General features: G+C 43.8%; 1 protein-coding gene across 6 annotated transcripts in view; it reads left to right on the forward strand.

The window, feature by feature from the left end:
- ST7 (suppression of tumorigenicity 7) overlaps positions 1-20,476 on the forward strand; it is a 307,405-nt gene that overhangs the window by 239,225 nt on the left and 47,704 nt on the right. For all 6 annotated transcript variants that reach the window (XM_066362540.1, XM_066362542.1, XM_066362539.1 and 3 more), the window contains one exon: positions 2,677-2,791. In XM_066362540.1, coding sequence (XP_066218637.1) covers positions 2,677-2,791 — 115 coding nt within the window. The remainder of the gene's footprint in view (positions 1-2,676; positions 2,792-20,476) is intronic.

A 20,476-nucleotide genomic window follows, 5' to 3' on the forward strand; every position in this document is an offset into this window, starting at 1 on the left:
TAGTCTATTTTTGAGTATTATTCTCAGCACAATTGCTTCAACAATGCTAACATAAAAAAGTTACCACTTTTTTACAGGTCATTGTGTTATAATAGAAAATAGTTATCCATGTAGGAGGTAAAATAGAAGAGATAAATATTATAAAGAACCTGGTTATCTCTCCCTTAAGATGAGATTTACTTTTTTTTAAGATAAAGATGTTACTCTAAAATCTTGGTCCTTTCTTTCTTTCTTTCTTTCTTTTTTTTTTTTTTTGTATTTTTTCAAAGCTAGAAACGGGGAGAGACAGTCAGACAGACTCCCGCATGCGCCCGACCGGGATCCACCCGGCACGCCCACCAGGGGCGATGCTCTGCCCCTCTGGGGCGTCGCTCTGTCATGACCAGAGCCACTCTAGCGCCTGGGGCAGAGGCCAAGGAGCCATCCCCAGCGCCCGGGCCATCTTTGCTCCAATGGAGCCTCGCTGCGGGAGGGGAAGAAAGAGACAGAGAGGAAGGAGAGGGGGAGGAGTGGAGAAGCAGATGGGCGCTTCTCCTGTGTGCCCTGGCCGGGAATCAAACCTGTGACCCCTGCACGCCAGGCCGACGCTCTACCACTGAGCCAACCAGCCAGGGCTCTTGGTCCTTTCTTATATCTGTTTGCTTTCCTGTGAAGTTTACTACTGTCCTTTTAAATTCCCTTTGAACCTCTCCTCTGCCATCCTGCCTAGAGCCTTTAGGCTGTTCCTTTAATTATTCTTTCACCACTCCTTTTTTTTGTTTTTAATTTTTTTTTTTTTTTTTTACAGAGACAGAGTCAGAGAGAGGGATAGACAAGGGACAGACAGACAGGAATGGAGAGATGAGAAGCATTAGTTTTTCATTGCGCATTGCGACACCTTAGTTGTTCATTGATTGCTTTCTCATATATGCCTTGACCGTGGACCTTCAGCAGACCGAGTAACCCCTTGCTCAAGCCAGCGACCTTGGGTCCAAGCTGGTGAGCTTTGCTCAAACCAGATGAACCCACGCTCAAGCTGACGACCTCAGGGTCTTGAACCTGGGTCCTCGGCATCCCAGTCCAACGCTCTATCCACTGCGCCACCACCTGGTCAGGTTCTTTCACCATTCTTGTCAACTCTTGCTTCTTGACTGTTCTTTTTTTAAATTTTATTTAGAAAATTAAATTTAATGGGGTGACATTTATCAGTAAGAGTACATAGGTTTCAGGTAAAGATTTCTCTAGCATTTGAACTGTTGATTGTGTTGTGTGCCCTCACCCAAAGTCAAATCATTTTCCGTCACCGTATGTTTGTCCCTCTTTATCCTCCTTTCCTGGTAAGCACTTCACCTTTATCTATGTCCATGAGTCTCAGTTTTATAACCCACCTATGTGTAAAATCATATATTGATAATTCTTAGCTTTTTCTGATTACTTATTTCACTCAGTATAATGTTATCAAGGTCCATCTATGTTGTCATAAATGGCACTATGTCATCATTTCTTATGACTGAGAAGTAGTTCATTGTACACATGTACCACATCTTCTTTATCCAGTCCTCTCTCAAGGGACACTTTGGTTGTTTCCATGTCTTGGTCGCTGTAAATAATGCTGCAATGAACGTGGGGGTGCATGTGTCTTTGCCTAGCAGTTTTAGAGTTTTGGGGTGGATACCCAGTAGAGGGATTGCTGGGTCCCATGGTAGTTCTATTTTTGACTTTTCATTGAGTCTAATTCAGCCTGCTCAGAGTCAGCCTAACTTATTTGACATCTTTTCTCCTGAACCTGGGCTGCTGTCAGTTAAAACTGGACAGTCATGCCAGTTGTAGCCTCAGGGTGGTCTTAGCAGTCCTTGAGTACTTTCCTAAGCAGTTCTGCTCTTTATTCTGCTCTTTCAGCCCCTTCTTTAAAGTCCTCTGTGCTGCCTCTTCCTTCTGCCTCAGAAAAGGACCTGGACCCCTGTTTCACTAAGGCTCCAGCAGGACCGCTGTGCAGCCACGCCCTTTACCGCCACTGCCATCACTACCTCCATATGTTCTCTCTCCAAACACCTTCTTTACTCTCTTACTTTTCTCTTCAACATTGGCACCAGGCTGCTCGGCAGAGGGGAGCCTGCTTGCTTCCCATTCTGTTCTCTGGCTTCCATCCAAACTTTATTATTATTATTATTATTATTATTATTATTGATTTTAAAGAGAGAAAGGCAGAGAGAAATATCGATTTGTTGTTCCACTTATCCGTGCATTCACTGGGTGATTCATGTATGTGCAATGACTAGGAATTGAACCTGCGGCTTTGGTGTTTTAGGACAACACTCTAATCAACTGAGTTACCCAGCCAGGACCAAACTACTCTTGATGAGTTTTAACTGTTAATAGCTGAGAGAGAGTTTGCAGCCTTCACTTTATTTGGCCTCTGTGTTATTTCAGCATTACTGAGCACTACCTCTAAGCATCTTCCTCATTTTTATGAAACCCCCCTCTCTTTTGGATTTTCTCCCATCTTCGGTTCTCACAAAGTCAAAGTTGCAGGAAAAAATTTAATGCTATACAAAATAGTAATTGGTGTGAATGCTTGTAATTCAGTATTATCTGTACTAAAAATTATATTACATAATTATATTATAATTCAATATTAGTTATACTTTTAGAAATGAGAAGTCTATATTAATTATTCCGTGGTCTCTTCTCCCCTAGTTAATGAAGGAGTTCCCCTTGCTCAGCATGTTCAACATCCACGAGAACCTCTTGGAAGCCCTGCTGGAGCTCCAGGCGTACGCCGACGTCCAGGCAGTCTTAGCAAAGTATGACGGTAAGTCCTTGGGTATTTTTATCTACTTGAGTATTCTTCTTTTTGATGTATTTTAATGATTAGATTGGAAGGATCATTTCAAATAGCACAGCACTTTGACGGCGACCCTCTTAGAAAATTTTCATCAACAGTTTTATGATGGCATTTATTGAATCTTACAATTTAATGATTAGTGGGGACCGCAAATGTTGAATGTCCTGAGTGAGTGTAGAGGAAGAGGAGAGTGTTGGTGGCTGACTCCACAGTAAACACAATACAGATGGTCTGCCCTTCACGTCAGCTGACCGCTGTTCTCTGTGTATGTGCTGGACTCGCCCTGTTGGGCTGACTTGGGGAGCCCAATGCTCAGACACTGAGGGTCTTTTGGTACTGCAGTAGCCAGTCTCAGACATTTGGGATCAGGTGGCCTGCAGTTTGCCAGATGCCACCCTGTAGCCATCAGTGCCAGGACAAGGTTCCCGTGTTCTCATCACAGCGCCAGCCTTGCTCAGCCTGAACCATTCGGCTTAAGAAAAAAAGATTGAACCAGTAGAGCCATTGAGATCTCAGACCTCTTAAGGCCTCTTTCTTGCAGATCTCAGTTCTTTAGAGAAATCATCAGCTCTGTGTTAAAAGACAGATTGTAAAATAAAGAAATGAACTCATTTGGAGCTCTGTCATTTCCGTCTGTCCCATGCGTGGCCCGTGGCCCACACAACGCAAAGCTGAGTTATTCAATTCTGATAACATACGTTGACAATATTTGTTACAACAGCTGTCCCACCCTCTGCTAGAACTTGGCTCACACATTGCAAAATTCCTTTGTTGCAAATGGACAGACTCACCATATCGAGGCTCTCCTGTTGGGCTTTGTTTATGTTGTGTACCTGGCAACAGAGATGATGTTCTTGCTCGTTATTCATGGAAAAAGAGCCTCATTAGTGGCAGGACACATACTGTTGCCGAGATGCCTCGTTAGGAGTTTGAGTTCAGCAGTTGTCAGTAACTGCAGATGACCTAACCCTGACTGGATTCTGAGGGTGTTTTGGTGTGGACTTGGCTCGGCCTTGCGTCATTTACAGGGGAAACAATAAAGTGGCTGCTGAAGGTACTTATCTTGAAGAGTGAGCTGCGGCCACACAAGATATTAAAAACCTGCCCCTTGTTTCTCACACCATAACATGGGCCCTTTCAAGTTTGTCCCTCCTGCTTTTCCCGGTGACCCAACAGACCTCTGCCGAGCTGTCCCACTTTCTGGCCCTGTGGGAGGCAGCAGGTGCATTAGAGGGTGTGGGGGACAGACAGCAGTAGGTGTGCCCTGACCCGGGGTCAGCTGTCCTGACTCGAGTCCCTGAGATGCTGCAGACAGTGCTTTGAATCCCAGAATCTCCACCCCTCCCCAGACCACACTGGAGCAGCCAGATTATACATTATCTTGCAAATGGAACACTCCCATTGGGGAGCTGTTTTTTGGATGCTTTGTGGGTACAGCAACCATTCTTCCTTACATTTGCTAGGTGGCTGAATTTTTTAAGTAGTATGTTGGGGAATGACACAGTGGGATTATTTTGCTTTTCTGACCTTTGCAAAGATGATTTAGAAATATGACAAGGGGCCCTGCCAGTTGGTTCAGAGGATAGACCGTCAGCCTGGCATGTGGATGTCCTGGGTTCAATCCCTGGTTAGGGCATATAGAAGAAGTGACCGTTTGTCTTTCTTCCCCTCCCTCTCCCCCTTCTCTCTCTCTTCCCCTCTCGCAGCAGTGGCCCCAGGTGCTGAGAATAGCTTGGTTGATTCGAGCATCGGTCCCAGATAGGGGTTGCCGGGTGGATCCCAGTAGGGCCACATGTGGGAATTTGTCTCTCCATCTCTCCTTCTCTCACTTAAAGAAAATGAAATATGGCAAGGCACAGGATTGGGTGCGTGGAACATCACTTTCTAAGGAAAGGAGGAAGACAGTGTTCTTCTTTACCTCACTCTTCTGTGCTGTTTTTTTTGGTTCACGCATGCACACACGCGTGTGTGACTTTAAATTTTTATAGTGACATTCACAAACTTCTTTTGCAGTACTTTGGAAGCCCGGGGTCCCTGGTAGGATTACCAGTTATTTGCTCACACATCCTTGTACTCTACAGGCTAATTTTGATTCTGCCCTTGAGCTAACTCCTCATGTTATATTGTTCCAGCCATTGGTGTGAATGCTGTCAGCCGTCCTCAGGAGTTTTCATACTCTTTCATTTTCAACTTGTTAACCAACACTACGAGTGGGTAGTTTTTATCGGGTGGTTGGTCCTGGGTTAGTCACAGAGCGACTGAATCAACAGCAGCAGCCACAGCTAGCATGTATTCAGTTCTTATAAAGTGTCAGGGCCAGACATGATTGTAAGCTCTGCATGGATGAACTCATTCATTCTCATCACAAGCAGATGAGGTGTAGACACTATTATTAGCCCCCTTCACAGCTGTGGTAACTGGTGCAGGGAGAAGTTAAGTAAGTTGCTCAAATTAAAGAGCTTCAGCTGGCAAAGTAAAGCCATGAAGGTGTTATGTTATGAAAGAAAAGAGCTAACCTGAGAGCATTCTTTTTCAAATAAGACGTAACTTCGATGAGGAAAGCAAAGCCAGGGTAAAAGCTGAGGTGGTCTGGCTCCGAGCCCATGGTCTTGACCATCGTACTTTACTGTCTCTGCTGTCGGCAGAATTTTTTTTTATTGCTTTTATTAACATGGTGGCAGCTGTTATTATTAGCTATAATTTATTGAGAAACCATCCTGTGCCCAGTGTGTTATACACATTACCTGTAATCCTCACAGCAGCCTTGCAAGGAGGTAGTCCCACTATTTGAGCAGATACAGAAACTGAGGCTTGTGAGTTTAAGTAACTTTCAAGAGCACCTTCCTTGAAAACTGAAGAATTGGGATTCAGTGCAGATCTGTCTGGCTCTAGAAGCCTGTGTGTTTTTCGTGAACACCAGCCGTAGTGGAGGGACGTATCTGCCTCCTGCTCCTCTCACAGGTGTGGGTCAGCAGGCTGGGACTGCGGTGCAGGGTGGCTGTGAGGACAGGTTGTCTTGTAAGTTTCCTTTTTAATCATTCCTTAAGAACGGGGTATGTCTGTGTTTGCTTGTCTTTCCAAAACCATCTTCACAATATGGCTTTCTGTCTTGATCAACCCGTGTCTTATTTCTTTAGTCACAAGAGGGATTTGATGTATGATGTTCACTTAATTTGAGATTTATTATCCCCCCCCCCCCCCAGTCCTGCATTTGCTGTCCAGACAGACATGGTTTTAAGATCATTACATCATCAGAACCTTCTTTGAGAAGCTATTACAAATGTTGTTACAAGCTTGGCATTGCCTTTCGGAGATGTTTACAGGCCGCCTAGGTTGAAAACTCAAGTCTCAAGGATTAGGGTGGTAATATGGAGAAGAATTAATGCATTTCTCATTTATTATCACTTGTATATTTTGGTTTTTGAAGAATCTCATAGAGCAAGTAAGGATGTGGATGCAAATGGTCCAGGCTACCTTTGGCAGCATCTGTTTGTGTCTGTCTCCTGAGATCACCAAGGCGGTCACTGTGATGGGAGCAGCCTGCTGAGACCCAGCCCAGCCCTACCCACTAGCCGAGTGAATTTAGCAGATTATGTAACCTTTCAGGCCTGGGGTTTTCTCCTCTGGAAATGGAATGGAGACTTAGAAAGGCTAATAAGAAACTTGGCCAAAACCACACGGCTGGGAGTCTGTTGTGATGATTAAAATAGTTCGTGTTAAGTGTTCAGACAGTGTGGAGTACACAGTACGAGCTCAGTAACTATCAGCTGCTATAAAGAGCCAGGGTTACCACTCCTGAGCATCAGCCCGATTCTCAGTCAGTTTTGTTCCAATGGGAAACCATATAAAAATGTCAGTTAAAATAAGAGAATACGAGCCCAGGCTTGTGCCCCACCCCCAAAGGCAGCGCTGTGGCCTGTTATTACAGTTGATTATGGATCGAATAAAACAGTTGAATAAATAGTCGATAAGAACAGAAATGCTTAGTTTCATCTACAAACAATTCTTAAACTTAACGGAAAGCTGACAGAAAAAGGCTTGTATTTTTACTCCTGATCAAAAGACACATTGTTTCAGCCGTGGGACAGTTGGTACCAGTGGAACTGCAAGTCCAGGCTCTTGATATTTACTCCTTTAGACCATTTAGTGATTGACCTAAATTTGGGAGGCAGGAACTTCCCCATAAGGCAGGGGTCCCCAAACTTTTTACACAGGGGGCCAGTTCACTGTCCCTCAGACCGTTGGAGGGCCGGACTATAAAAAAAACTATGAACAAATCCCTATGCACATGGCACATATCTTATTTTAAAGTAAAAAAACAAAACGGGAACAAATACAATATTTAAAATAAAAAACAAGTAAATTTAAATCAAGAAACTGACCAGTATTTCAATGGGAACTATGGGCCTGCTTTTGCTAATGAGATGGTCAATGTGCTCCTTTCATTGACCACCAATGAAAGAGGTGCCCCTTCCGGAAGTGCAGCGGGGGCCGGATAAATGGCCTCAGGGGGCCGCATGTGGCCCGCAGGCCGTAGTTTGGGGACCCCTGCCATAAGGGGTAGCTGCTCTCTATTGTAGTTACGAATGTTATAAAAATTCAGCAACTGTATCAAGACCATTTCTACTGATGTCGGTCAAGCCCATCCTAAAGTAGCATTTATATTTGCCTTCTGGTAATATGTAAAGGGTATATTTTTAAGAACAGGACATTTCTAATGTTGGGGGAAATACTTTCATCTCAGTAGATTGAAAACACAAATTCTAAAAAATGCATTAGGATATCAGTCTCTACTGAGTTTATTCAGACAATAAGCTTTTTGCTGATATTGTCTTGTAGGGTCAGCATGTAGTTATAAGCAAAAATTTCATAAACCTTGTTCATTGCCCAAGGCCTTATAACTAGCACAAGTGATTCAACCCTCATCCCCGTTCCTTTGCCATCATCCCTGGAGACCCTGTATTTTGGTTAGGTTGTTTTTCAGTTGCTTGAGCAATATGCAGAATAAGAAGGATTTGAGCTGCCCAGAAGACCAGTGAGTGAAATCTGTATTCACGCTGTCAGTGCCAGGCTGTCCAGACCAACAAAACAGAGCCGTTCAGTCAAGTACACAGATGTTGGGGGCGACGGGCACCAGCAGCCTCTGGGACTCTCCACTACAAACAGGCTGCGTTTGAGGAAGGATTGGAATGCTGTCAGGCCCTAAAACAGACTGAAGCCTAGTTTGGCGCCCTTCCTTTGAGCTGGCTCTTAGGAAGAGACCATTAAAATGAACACAGGGTGCATATATTCTTTCCAAGTGGTGTTCGGAGTTTCTTTGGATATATTCCCAGAAGTAGAATTGCTGGGTCAGAAGGCAGTTCCGTTTTTAATTTGGGGGGGGGGGACCTCCATATGTTTTTCCACAGTAGCTGCCCCAGTCTGCATTCCCACCAACGGTGCATGGGGGATCCCTTTTCTCCACACCCTCACCATCACTTGTTGATTTATTGATGATAGCCATTCGACAGGTGTAAGGTGTTATCTCATTGTGGTTTTAATTTGCATTTCTCTGACAATTAGTGATATTGAACATCTTTTCTTATGTCTACTGGCCATCTGTGTATCCTCTTTGGAGAAGGTTCTTTGCTTATTTTTTTTAAAATTGGATTGTTTGAATTTTTGTTGTTGAATTTAATAAATTCTTTAAAAATTTTGGATATTAACCCCTTATTAGATGTGTCATTGGTGAATATGTTCTCTTGTTTAGTAGGATGTTTTTTCATTTTCTTGATGATTTCTTTTGTTGTACAAAAACTTCAACCCAAGTGCTCATCAATGGACAAGTGGATAAAAAGCTGTGGTCCTAGCTGGGTGGCTGAGTGGATAGAGTATTGTCCTGGTGTGCTGAGGTTGCAGGTTTAATCTCCAGTCAGGGCACATAAAAGAAACAATTAATGAGTGCACAGCCAAAAAGGGAACAGCAAAATGGAACAATAAATTGGTGCTTCTCTCTCCTTCTCCCCACCCCTCTCTTTCTCTCCCCTCCTCCCCCCCTTCCTCTCTCTCTGTCTCAAATCAATGGTGGAAAAAAGTGTGGTACATCTATACAATGGAATATTATTTGGCCATAAAAAGAATGAAATCTTTCCATTTGTGACAGCATGGATGGACCTAGATGGTGTGTACTCAGTGAAATAAGTGAGAGAAGACAAATACCATATGATTTCACTACATGTGGAATCTAAAGAACAAAACAAACAAACAAACAAGATTGAAACAGACTCATAGACACAGAGAGGGGACTGGTGGTTTCCAGAGGGAGGGGGTTGCAGGACTGGGTGAAGAAGGTGAAGGGATTAAGAAGTACAAATTGGGCCCTGGCAGGTTGCTCAGTGGATAGAGCCTCAGCCCGGCATATGGATGTTCCAGGTTCGATTCTCGGTCAGGGCACACAGGAGAAACGACCATCTGCTTCTTCAACCTTCCTTCTCTCCCTTTTCTCTCTCTTTCCTCCGATAGCCAGTAGCTCAATTGGTTCTATGCTCTATACCAGAAACCAGTATAACATAATATTGAAAGTAAACTGTAATCGAAAACAAAAATAAATTTAATGCAGAAAAAGAAACTAATTATTATCACTATGGCTTTAGGCTGGTAACCATTAGTCACTGAGGAACTATGGCCCTGTCCAGCTTTATACTGGATGCCCTACAAGCTTAGAAGCTAAGAGGTAGGCTGTCAGGGGGACAGGGCCCCTGCGGCTAGCAATGGTGACTGGCACTTATAGTGAGTAGGCGTTCTGACAGTAGATGTTATTTCAGTATAGACTGTATGCATGAGAAACTTCTGTTCTCTCTGAGGATGGAAGATATTTTATGAATGCATACATCTGTAATTTACATAGTTAGACAAACTCTCTAAATTTATGTTGTCTTCAGTAATCCTTATTGCCCAGTTATCATACTGGACCAAGATAGCCTCCCTCCCCAGCCAGCCGTGACCACAGTAACCTGTAGTGCTTGTCTACCCGGCCCCGGCCCCAGAAGGGCCGTCCGTCACAGACCCTCTGGGTGAGCCAGTCCAAAGTTGCAAAGAGCATTTGGTGTTTGACTTTTGTAGCATTTGGTGTTTGACTTGTGTAGCATAAGATGAAGTTTTCTAGGTGTAGTTGAATCCACATTGCCTGCGTTCCCCCCAATTACTAAGGTCTTGTAGTGTTTCCTGACTGGGTCACTGAACTGCCAGGAGGCACATCCTTTTGAGGTGTGGTCTACTAGTCCTTTTTCTTTCTTCAGGGACTGTCACCCCTTGGCTAAAAGGAGATCTTGGATTGGCTTTTTGAAGGTGGAGCAAAAAGACCTCACACTTCCTGGAACCAAAAATATCTACATTTCTTTTGCTTTCTTTGTACCATACCATAAACAGGAGTAAAGAGAAATTTTACTGAAGACAGCCACATGATGGGACAGTGGTCATCATGGTCCATCAACAGACTGGGGAAGAGACGGAGCTGCGTGTTCGTTTGTGTGGTTGGCCCCACAGTGGCTCCTGAAGCGTCTGCTGGGGCCGCACGTGTTTGGCTTATGCAGACTTCAAGTGTGTGCATTTATTGCCCGACCAAGAAAAGGGCTACTTGATATTCCATAATCTTAAATGATTGCAAAGAGTAATTAGGTTCATTTTTTAAAATTAATTCAGCAAGGATCTTCGAACCTTTGTGTTGAAGGTGTTAACTTTTAGGTGCTTCCAGATTTAGAGATGAATATGATCTATGCTGTGTCTCTAAGAAGCTTTCCGTTTAGTGAATAAAGATGTTTAAAAAGCCCCTGGTAGGCCGAGGGAGGAATGCGTGAATTATGTGGAAGCGTGCTGCAGGGAAGGAGCCCTGTGCTGTGTTCTCACGGACACTCAGGGATGAGGCGGACGCCCAGACGCCTGTGCTGAGTAAACGGCTAGTTAGGTGAAGATGCCCCGTACAGCGTGTCCTCCCTGTGAGGTGCACGGGCTTACGTATCTTCTGGCTTCACCCCAAATACTTAGAATTGTAGGTGTGAAATTGACCCTTTAGTGGACCTATGTCATACATGGAAACAGCAATAACCCTTTTATTTTTATTTACTTTTTCCCCAGTAATAACCCTTTAAAAATTGCATCCTGATTATTGTTATTGTAGACGAACAGAAGGAAGTTAGGTAAAAAAGATTGTCACTGAAAAAATTAGCCTCTCTTAAGTGAAGTTTTCCAAGATACATCAGATTGACAGTTTGACTTATAGTTACATACTTTCCTTCCAAGATTATTACATTAAATATCAAATTTGCTATTATGAGCCATTTATGACTTTTGGAACGTGAAGAGTCGGTCTCCCTGAGAGGAGCCAGACGAGGTGGTGTTTGCGCTCCTTGTTCAGGCCCAAAATTCTTCTGCATTTCATCAGCCTTGTTTCAGCTCTTACTCTTGCTTTCTCCCTGCCCCGCTTTTCACTGCACGGCATTTCAGGTAGACACCCAGCAGGTTTCCCGTGTCGGACTGGGATGCCACAGGGAAGGTGGACAGTACTCGGTACTGGTGCTGAGAGAAAGCAAGTGGCTGACTCCCTCTTAGGGCACCGTCAGCCCTGATCACTTTTGGCTCCCAGATGCTAAATTTAGATGTAGCTGTTTGCATATGTAAAGAAGCTACTATCAAGTAATTTGCGATGTTGGTATATTAATTTAGGGTTTTGTTTAGCAAACACTGACCACCAGCGATGTTTCGGACACTGTTCTGTGCCGTGGGTGCAGAGCGGTGAGGAAACGCAGGTCTCGCCCCGAAGCACACCGTGCAGTAGGAGAGTGGAGGAGGAGACCAGGCTGCTGCTGGGAGAGTCGAGACTGGGGCGGTTTCACCCGAGGTGGAGGTGGGGACACCTCACCCAGGGCGGCCAGGGAAGCCTTCGCTGGGCAGATGGGATCTGCGCTGAGCCGGCAGTGGAGGTGCTGGAGGCAGAGACAGCGTAGAGAAGGCTGGGGGCAGGAGTGACCTCCAGGGAGCAGAGGGATGGGGAGGGCAGCAAGGAGCCAAGAATGCTTTGGGATCCTATCCTGATGCCCCCCCCCCCCCCCCGTGGGACCTGGAGGACGTTTCAGCAGAAAAAGGACTTCACTCCGGTCACGAAGAGGAGAGAGTGGAACGGTGAATGTGGACTCTGCCCTTGTGACATGAGGTGGTTGAGAAATGCACATAGTGCGAAAGTGTGGGAGGTGCGGGCGTGGGGGGCTGCGGAGGGACCAGTGAGGGGGCGTCAGACACTGGGAGAAGCAGAGGTCTGTCCTCAGGGAGACATTTGCTAGGTTTTCCAACCAATAAATATAAAAGACTTATTGCAGTTAGATTTTTCTTCAAACAATCTCAGATCAGAAAGCTTTTATTTCCTGGGTGATCAAACTTCCTATTTTAAACCATAACCACTTAATTGCTTTTGCTTTCTGGTGATCTCTTAACTATAGGAAATTAAGGTCTCTGTACACCCAGCATAACTCTTAGATACTTTGTCTTCTGGAGGAATGTAACTAACATTTGTAAGAGCTTGCCAGGCCCTGGCTAGGTTGCTCAGTGGATAAAGTGTCATCCTGGCATGCCGACATTGGAGGGTTCAATTCCTAGACAGGGCGTAATGTAGGAGAAGCCATCAGTGAGTGTACAGTAATAAGTGGAACAATGAGTTAATGCTTCTCTCTCTCTCTCTCTCTCTCTCTAGTCAATGGAAAAAAAAATTTTTTTAATTAAAAGCGCCTGCCGGGGCTGAGGTAACCCATTGACACCTACCTACTTCTGCTGAGTCACCTTATGACACGAGGAGAACAAAAGGGTGTGGGGGACAGGTGTACTGTCCACCTAGTCTTTCAAGGTTCTGGATTTGGAGACAGTGGAGTCCATGGTGTAAATGGCTGCGTGTGTAGATCTATGAGAAATTTCTTTTGCTGAAAGCAAAGCATCTGATAATTTCTGACCTAAGGAACACTTCAGTTACTAGTAAAGTAAACTAAGCCTGAGAGTAATTAATACCCTGGATTTAATTTATTTTTTATTTTTTATTTTTCTGAAGTAAGAAGCGGGGAGGCCAACAGACTCCCGCATGCACCCAACTGGGATCCACCTGGCAAGCCCACTAGGGGGTGATGCTCTGCCCATCTGGGCCGTTGCTTCGTTGTAACCGGAACCATTCTAGTGCCTGAGGCAGAGGTCATGGAGCCATCCTCAGTGCCTGGGCCAACTTTGCTCCAATGGAGCCTTGGCTGCGGGAGAGAAAGAGAGAGATAGAGAGAAAGAAGAGGGGGGAAGGGTAGAGAAGCAGATGGGCACTGCTCCTGTGTGCCTTGACTGGGAATCAAACCCAGGACTTCCACATGTCAGGCTGACACTCTACCACTGAGCCAACCAGCCAGGACACCCTGGATTTAAATCTTACCAAAAAAAGGAAGACTCTTTTTTTTTTAATCTTTTTTTTTCTTTTTTTCTTTATTCATTTTTAGAGAGGAGAGAGAGAGGGAGAGAGAGAGAGACAGAGAGAGAGAAGGGGGGAGGAGCTGGAAGCATCAACTCCCATATGTGCCTTGACCAGGCAAGCCCAGGGTTTCGAACCAGCGACCTCAGCATTTCCAGGTTGATGCGTTATCCACTGTGCCACCACAGGTCAGGCAAAAAAAGGGAAGACTCTTAATAGAAGGGAACCATGTTATACTTCATAATAGTAAAAGAAGGGAACATTAGTCATAAACATTTTCTCTGAAACTAAAAGCAGACAAAAAGCAACAACAAAAAGCCAAAGCCCCATTTTTCTTTTTTAATTTAGAGGAAATACAAATATAAAACCAAAAATGGAGATTCAGTAAATGGCTTGACTTTGGTGATGACACTCTCTGGCACAGGAGATAGATTTTTGATTTTGATTTATTTATTTTTGTGTGAAAATTGGTTCAAGAAGGATGGGAGATTATAAAAAAGATGAGATTATAGTTGTTTCCAATGGAAAACATGTGAAGGAAACACAAATGATTAAAGAGTATGAAAAGATCAGAGTGACAAAGAGCTAATTAAGTACATGCAAGTGAGGAAGAAACCTGTCGGCAGCTGTTCAGGGCGGCTGAAGTCCAGAGGGGGCAACAGTCCCAAGACTTGAATTGCAGAAATGTTTCCCAAGCAAAATGATGAAGAAAATATGAGAGAATAATGATAAGGGGAATAAAGGCAAGTACCACATCGTCACACTGGGATGGTGACCAGGCCATGGTATTGCCAGACCTGTCCTATCACTAATTAAGCAACTCCGAAGTGTCCCATTTCCTTCTCTGGGTCTGTTATTTCATCTGTAAATAAAAGAGTTTTGAAGCTGACCTTCATGGTTGTGTGTTCTTCTCCAGTTCTTTGATCTAGCTTATATATAGAGAAGAAAATAATGTATGAATAAGTTTATAAAATCATGCAACTATTTATTCCCATTTTCTATTTCCCATTCAATGCTTTTGATTCTTTTTTTTTTTTTTTTTTTTTAAGAATTTAAGCGAATAAGTCACTCCCAGCAAAATTCTGAAAGTGATGGTTATATGGTTTATGAACACTTAGGAAAGAAAGAGGTGATTGAAGAGCCCAAGGAAATTTTACCAAATAAAAACAGATGAGATAGTGGATGTGGAAGCATTTGGAGTCTATTCAACAGTATTTAAATGTTTCTTGTTAATCTAAATGGCCATTTTTCTTTATATTTCTGAATTAGAAGAACACTATAGAAGTACAGCTGTCCCTGAACAACACAAGTTCTGAACTGCAAGGGTCCACTTATATGCAGATTTTTTTCAACAAATATATGCAGATTGTTTTCAGTAAACATGCAGTTGGCCCTCCGTGTGCCAGCATTTGCATCTGCATTTTTATACCTGTTCTATGCCATTTCATGTAGGGACGTGAGCCTCGGTGGGTTTGGTGTCTGCGAAGGTCCTGGCACTAGTCCCTTATGGATACCAAGGAATGACTGTCTTTAAGTTTTTGGGGAGTCAGAAGTTACACCAGCCTTTCTGACTGCATGGGGCGGGGGTAGTCGGCATCCCGAACCCTCTCATTGTTCAAGGGTCAATTGTATTTATATCTACTTAAATAAAACATTTGGTAAAGTTTTTAATGCTATCTTTTTAGGTAATGTAGAGCAATGGAGTCATAATACCCATTATACCATTAAATAATGGTATTATTTAATAGTATAAATGGTATAATATAATAAAGGGCTGCACATATATCATTGCAGATCATTGCAAGTTTTATGTGATCTCTAGAATATGATTGCCAGATTCCTTGGTATTGCCATGGTTAATATTTTTAAATACATTTTTAACATTTCATCTTACTGATTAGAGAGAGAGGAAAGGGGAAGAATAAGGGATAGAGAGAGAGAGAAAGAAAAGAAAGGAAGGAAGAAAAAGAAAGAGAAAGAGAAAAAGAGAGAGAGAGAGAAAGAGAGATACAAACGTGGATTTGTTGTTCCACCTATTTATAAATTCATTGGTTGGTTCTTATATGTGCCCTGACCAGGGATTGAACCCGTAACCTTGGTGTATTGAGATGGCACTCTACAGACCTTATAGACAACATAGCTTGTTTAGAAATCGTGCTCTGGGGACAATTTATATTTGTTCTAAATTTGTGATATTGGCACATTTCTTAACTATTCTGTGCCTTACTTTCCCCATATATGAAACAGGGCTGACTAGGTCCTATCTCGTAGTGTTGCTCTGAAAATTAAATAGGTAGTGTGAGTAAGTGATGAACACCAGTGCCTGGCACTTAATAATCCCTTGAACCGAGTCGGCAGCTTTTTGATGATGACAGTGATTGTATGGGGAGGAAGGTCACATGCTCGTGGAGTGTGTGGAGCAGCTCTGTGGATGGTAGCTTGAGTCAGAACAATGGCTAGTAGGCTGGCATGATACGATGAAGATTTAATGGTTTAGATTTCATTTTAAGATTTAAAATTTAATGGAGTCAAATGGGAAATCTTACTTATTGGTACCAAAATTTCCATGGCTTAAGTAAAAAAGAAAAGACCTGCATTTGGCTGCAGTCAATCTGAATAGCATCTGGGAGGTTTTGTTGACTACGCAGTCATTGGAACAAGGAGTTCCAGCTGCTCTACACCGGCATCCTCGCCCGTGCACTCAGAGCGGGGTGGCGCCCTCGCCCGTGCACTCAGAGCGGGGTGGCGGCCCTCGCCCCTGCGCTCAGAGCGGGGTGGCGGCCCTCGCCCGTGCTCTCAGAGCGGGGTGGCGGCCCTCGCCCCTGCGCTCAGAGCCGAGTGGCGGCCCTCGCCCCTGCGCTCAGAGCGGGGTGGCGGCCCTCGCCCGTGCTCTCAGAGCGGGGTGGCGGCCCTCGCCCCTGCGCTCAGAGCGGGGTGGCGGCCCTCGCCCCTGCGCTCAGAGCGGGGTGGCGGCCACAGGCCTTCAGGCTGCACTTTTGACTCGGGCACTGGTCTGGTTTCAGGAATTTAGAGGATTATTTCTACTTCTAATTCTCAAATTTTGAAATCACCGATGGCTCTGTAACAAAAATAAGTGAGAAGCTCTGAAGAATATGTCAGTTGAGGAATTATGAGTATTTATCCTGGAAAAGATTCAGTGTAGAGGAGATGTTTTAACCACCTTAATATTTGAGAGACCGCCTTGAGAAATAACCAGATTCTGTTTTGTTATGGTGGGAAATCTATAAGAAATTTTTAGCTGAGGATTTGTAGCGAGAATGAAGGGGGTCAGAATGACAGAAGGCAAGTAAAATGTTATGGAAGTGGCACAGGACTGGAGGGGCTTCTTTCCAGTCTCTTACTGCGGTCTAAGTTACAGGTAGGAACACGCACAGATCCCAAGTGTAGAGCTGGGTGAGGTTTCACTTGTATATTCCCCCAGTGGATGACCACCCAGTATCATCGAAATTTCCATCATCTCACAAGGGTGCCTCAGAGCCCTTTCCAGCCCCGAACTTCCCTCCAACCCAGAAGTACCCATTTTTATGACATCTCTTACCATGTATTAGTTTTCAACCTACAAAACCACTTTGAAGCACTGTTTATTAGATTAAACATAATATCTATCTTCTGACTTAGCCATTCCATTTCCTGTTACATATCCAAGGGAAATGAGGTTTTTTGTTCTCCCCCCCCCCCCAGAAAAAAATTACTTACACAAGAATGGTCACAATAGCTTTATTTATAATAGCCCCAAACTGGAAAACAGTCCAAAGAGCCACTAGTGAGAGAATAAGCATAATTGTAATATATCCACACAATGAAATAAATGAAATACTACTCATCAATAAAAAAATGAAGCACCGATACATTCTACAACATAGAAGGAACTCAGAAACATGCCACTGAATGAAAGAACTAGACACAAAATAATACAAACTCTATGATTCCAATTGTATGAAGTTTGAGATTGTAGATTATAATGAAAGACTTTGGTGGCAATTTGATTTTGCACGCCTAACACGCTGGTCCTTTCCTTTTCAGAAAAGGACCTGCATGAAACACAGGGTGACAGGGAAGTGGGAGGAAAATTAAACGAACACCACAGTTCCACGTGCTTAAGTGGGAAACTTTTAATTAGCATTCCTTGTTTCTGCAGTGAGTAATGGAATTCTGTGATGTCTCATTGTTTTCTTTCCTCCTTGGGTTCTACTTATTAAGAGAACTTTCTGGTAATAATAGCAGCTACATGCCACTTACAAAAGACAGAAAGGCACTACCTAGAGCCTGTTCATACAAAATTGGACTTAGAATAATTTTGAGAGTCTCTTCTTCTGAATAAAATTTCTGAATAAATTTTAAGCAATACTGGAAAGCAGGCAGCTGACTTGTTATTTTCTGCTCAAAACCTTTTTTTGTCTTTAAATAATTTATTTTCACTGCAATATTATATTAGTGTCAGGTGTATAGCCCAGTGAGTAGATATTTATATAGCTTACTGGGTGACCACACTGATAAATCTAGCCCCCATCTGACACCATACATAGTTACTGCAGTATCATTGACTGTGTGCCTTATGCTGTACTTCACAGCCACGTGGCTATTCTGTAACTACCCATTTGTACTCTCGATCCCTTCACCTTTTTCACCCATTCCTTCAGCACCCCTCCCATCTGACAACTGTCAAAATGTTCTTTGTATCTATGGATCTGTTTCTGTTCTGCTTGTTTGTTTATTTTGTTTTTTAGATTCCATGTATTGTAGAAGTGAAATCATAGGCATTTTTCTTTCTCTGTCTGACTTATTTCACTCAGCACTTCTAAGTCTATTCATATTGTTACAGATGGCAACATTTCATCCTTTTTATGGCTGAATCTATTTCATTGTATATGTGTACCATTTCTTCTTTATTCATTCATCTGTTGATGGACACTTAGCTTGGCTATTGTAAATAATGCTGCAATGAACCTGTGGTTGTATATGTTTTTTTGATTTAGTGTTTTGGGTTTCTTTGAATAAATACCCAGAAGTGAATCGTTGGGTCCTTCTTTGTCTCTTAATACAGTCTTTGTTTTAAAGTCTCTTTTTTTTCTGGTATTGCTACCCCACTGACCTGTGGTAGCGCAGTGGATAAAGCGTCGACCTGGAATGCTGAGGTCACCGGTATGAAACCCTGGGCTTGCCTGGTCAAGGCACATATGGGAAGCAACTACTACAAGCTGATGCTTCCCGCCTCTCCCTTCTCTTTCTCTCTCTCTACTCTATTAAAAAAAAGTATTTCTATGTCAGCTACTTTTGTTTGTTTGTTTCTATTTTCATGAAATAGCTTTTTCCATCCCTTTACTTTCAGTCTGTGTGTGGCTTTCTATCTGAAGTGAGTCTCTTATAGACAGCATATAGATTCCATATGTTGTTTGATTGGAGCATTTAATCCATTTGCATTTAAAGTAATTGCTGATAGCTATGTATTTATCATTTTATTGTTCATATTTTTATTATTATTTGTCTTTTTAAAGAAGACTCTAACAGTTCTAGTAATACTGATGTGGTGGTGATGAACTTTCGCTTTTTCTTGTCTGGGAAGCTCTTTACCTGTCTTTTGAGTGTGTCCCTTATGAAGGAGGTTGGGTGGTGCTTTGACATGGTCTGAAGCTGTCTACTAGATGTACTGGCTTCGGGGCCTCCAGGGAAGTGCCAGCCTAGGGCAGCCACCACTTGTGCCCTACCCAGGGCTGGCCAGCATGCGTTACAAAGCCATATGCAGATGGCTGCTACTTGTGCTTAGCTTGGAGATCCCCAAGCAAGGCCAAGCTGTGAACCAAGGCTGGCTGGTGCTAGTGCTGGGCCTGGGGCCACTTAGCGAGACATACACAGCATGCTGAGAGTAGGTGCTGCTTGTTTGAGAGACTTTAGAAAAGTCTAAAGCATGAGCCAAGACGGGACATTTGTATGGAAAAGCCACTGGGGACAGCTTGGGTAGGCTCACAGGTTGGGTAAGATGTGGTATCAGGGAATCTCCAGGTAGGACAAAAAGTATGAGCCAGATTGAGGGAGACGCAGATGTGGTGCCCACCTGCTGGCTCGGGTTGGGGGGCAGAAGAGGAACAAGGGCCTCTGCCAGCACTTCTGTCCGGGACAAAGCTGCCCCCAGCTCTCACTCTGATTCCAGACAGTTCAGGTCCCCCCTCTATGTCCCTGGTGCTTTTAGAGCCGCTGTCCCAGCCCTGAAGCTCAGAGCAAGTGAGTCCAAGTAAGTCTGTGCACAGGCCCTTTAAGGGGAACTTCCTGGGACTCTAGCAGCTTCAGTCTCATTCAGCCTCAGTCGCTGCTGGTTTTTCCAGGCAGAAACTATGGGGATATCTCTTCCTGGCACTGGAGCCCTGAGTTGGGGGTTCCAGTGGGGGTGGTACCTCTAAAGGAGATATCCCTCCCAGTGTTTATCCACTAGTTATGGGTGTGGGACCAGCCTGTTCTGTGTCTCCACCCCACCTACCAGTCTCAGTACTAGGACTTCTGTTCTGCTAGATTTCAGGTTGTCATGAATGATGGTTGTTCTGTAGTTTAGTTGTAGTTGTTTTTTTTTGTTTTTTTTTTTGACAGTGAGAGAGAGGGACAGACAGGGACATACAGACAGGAAGGAAGAGAGATGAGAAGTATCTACTCGTAGTTGTAGCACTTTCTCATATGTGCCTTGACCGGGAAGGGGTGGGGGGCTCCAGCTGAGCCAGTGGCTCCTTGTTCAAGCCAGTGACCTTGGGCTTCAATCCAGCAACCTTGGGCTTCAGGCCAGCGACATTTGGGCTCAAACCAGCGACCATGGGGTCATGCCTGTGATCTCACACTCAAGCTAGCAACCTCACACTCAACCTGGTGAGCCCACACTCAAGCTGGTGACCTCAGGGTTTTGAATCTGGGTCCTCAGCATCCCAAGTCGATGCTCTATCCACTGTACCAGGGCCTGCTCAGCCTAGTTGTAATTTTGATGTGGTTGTGAGAAGATTCATGTTCTGCGTTTACCTACACATCTTGACTGGGATCCCCTCAAAATGTTGATACTACCATATTCATTACTACTGTTAGCCACTCCATTCTCATTATTTTTTGTATTTCTCTAGTGTTAGTAGCACAAAATTACAGTAGGCAGGCTAAACTATAGAGGTAGAAAACAGATTAGTGCTCATCAG

This window comes from Saccopteryx leptura, chromosome 2, assembly GCF_036850995.1.
Source record: "Saccopteryx leptura isolate mSacLep1 chromosome 2, mSacLep1_pri_phased_curated, whole genome shotgun sequence".
NCBI lineage: Eukaryota > Metazoa > Chordata > Mammalia > Chiroptera > Emballonuridae > Saccopteryx > Saccopteryx leptura.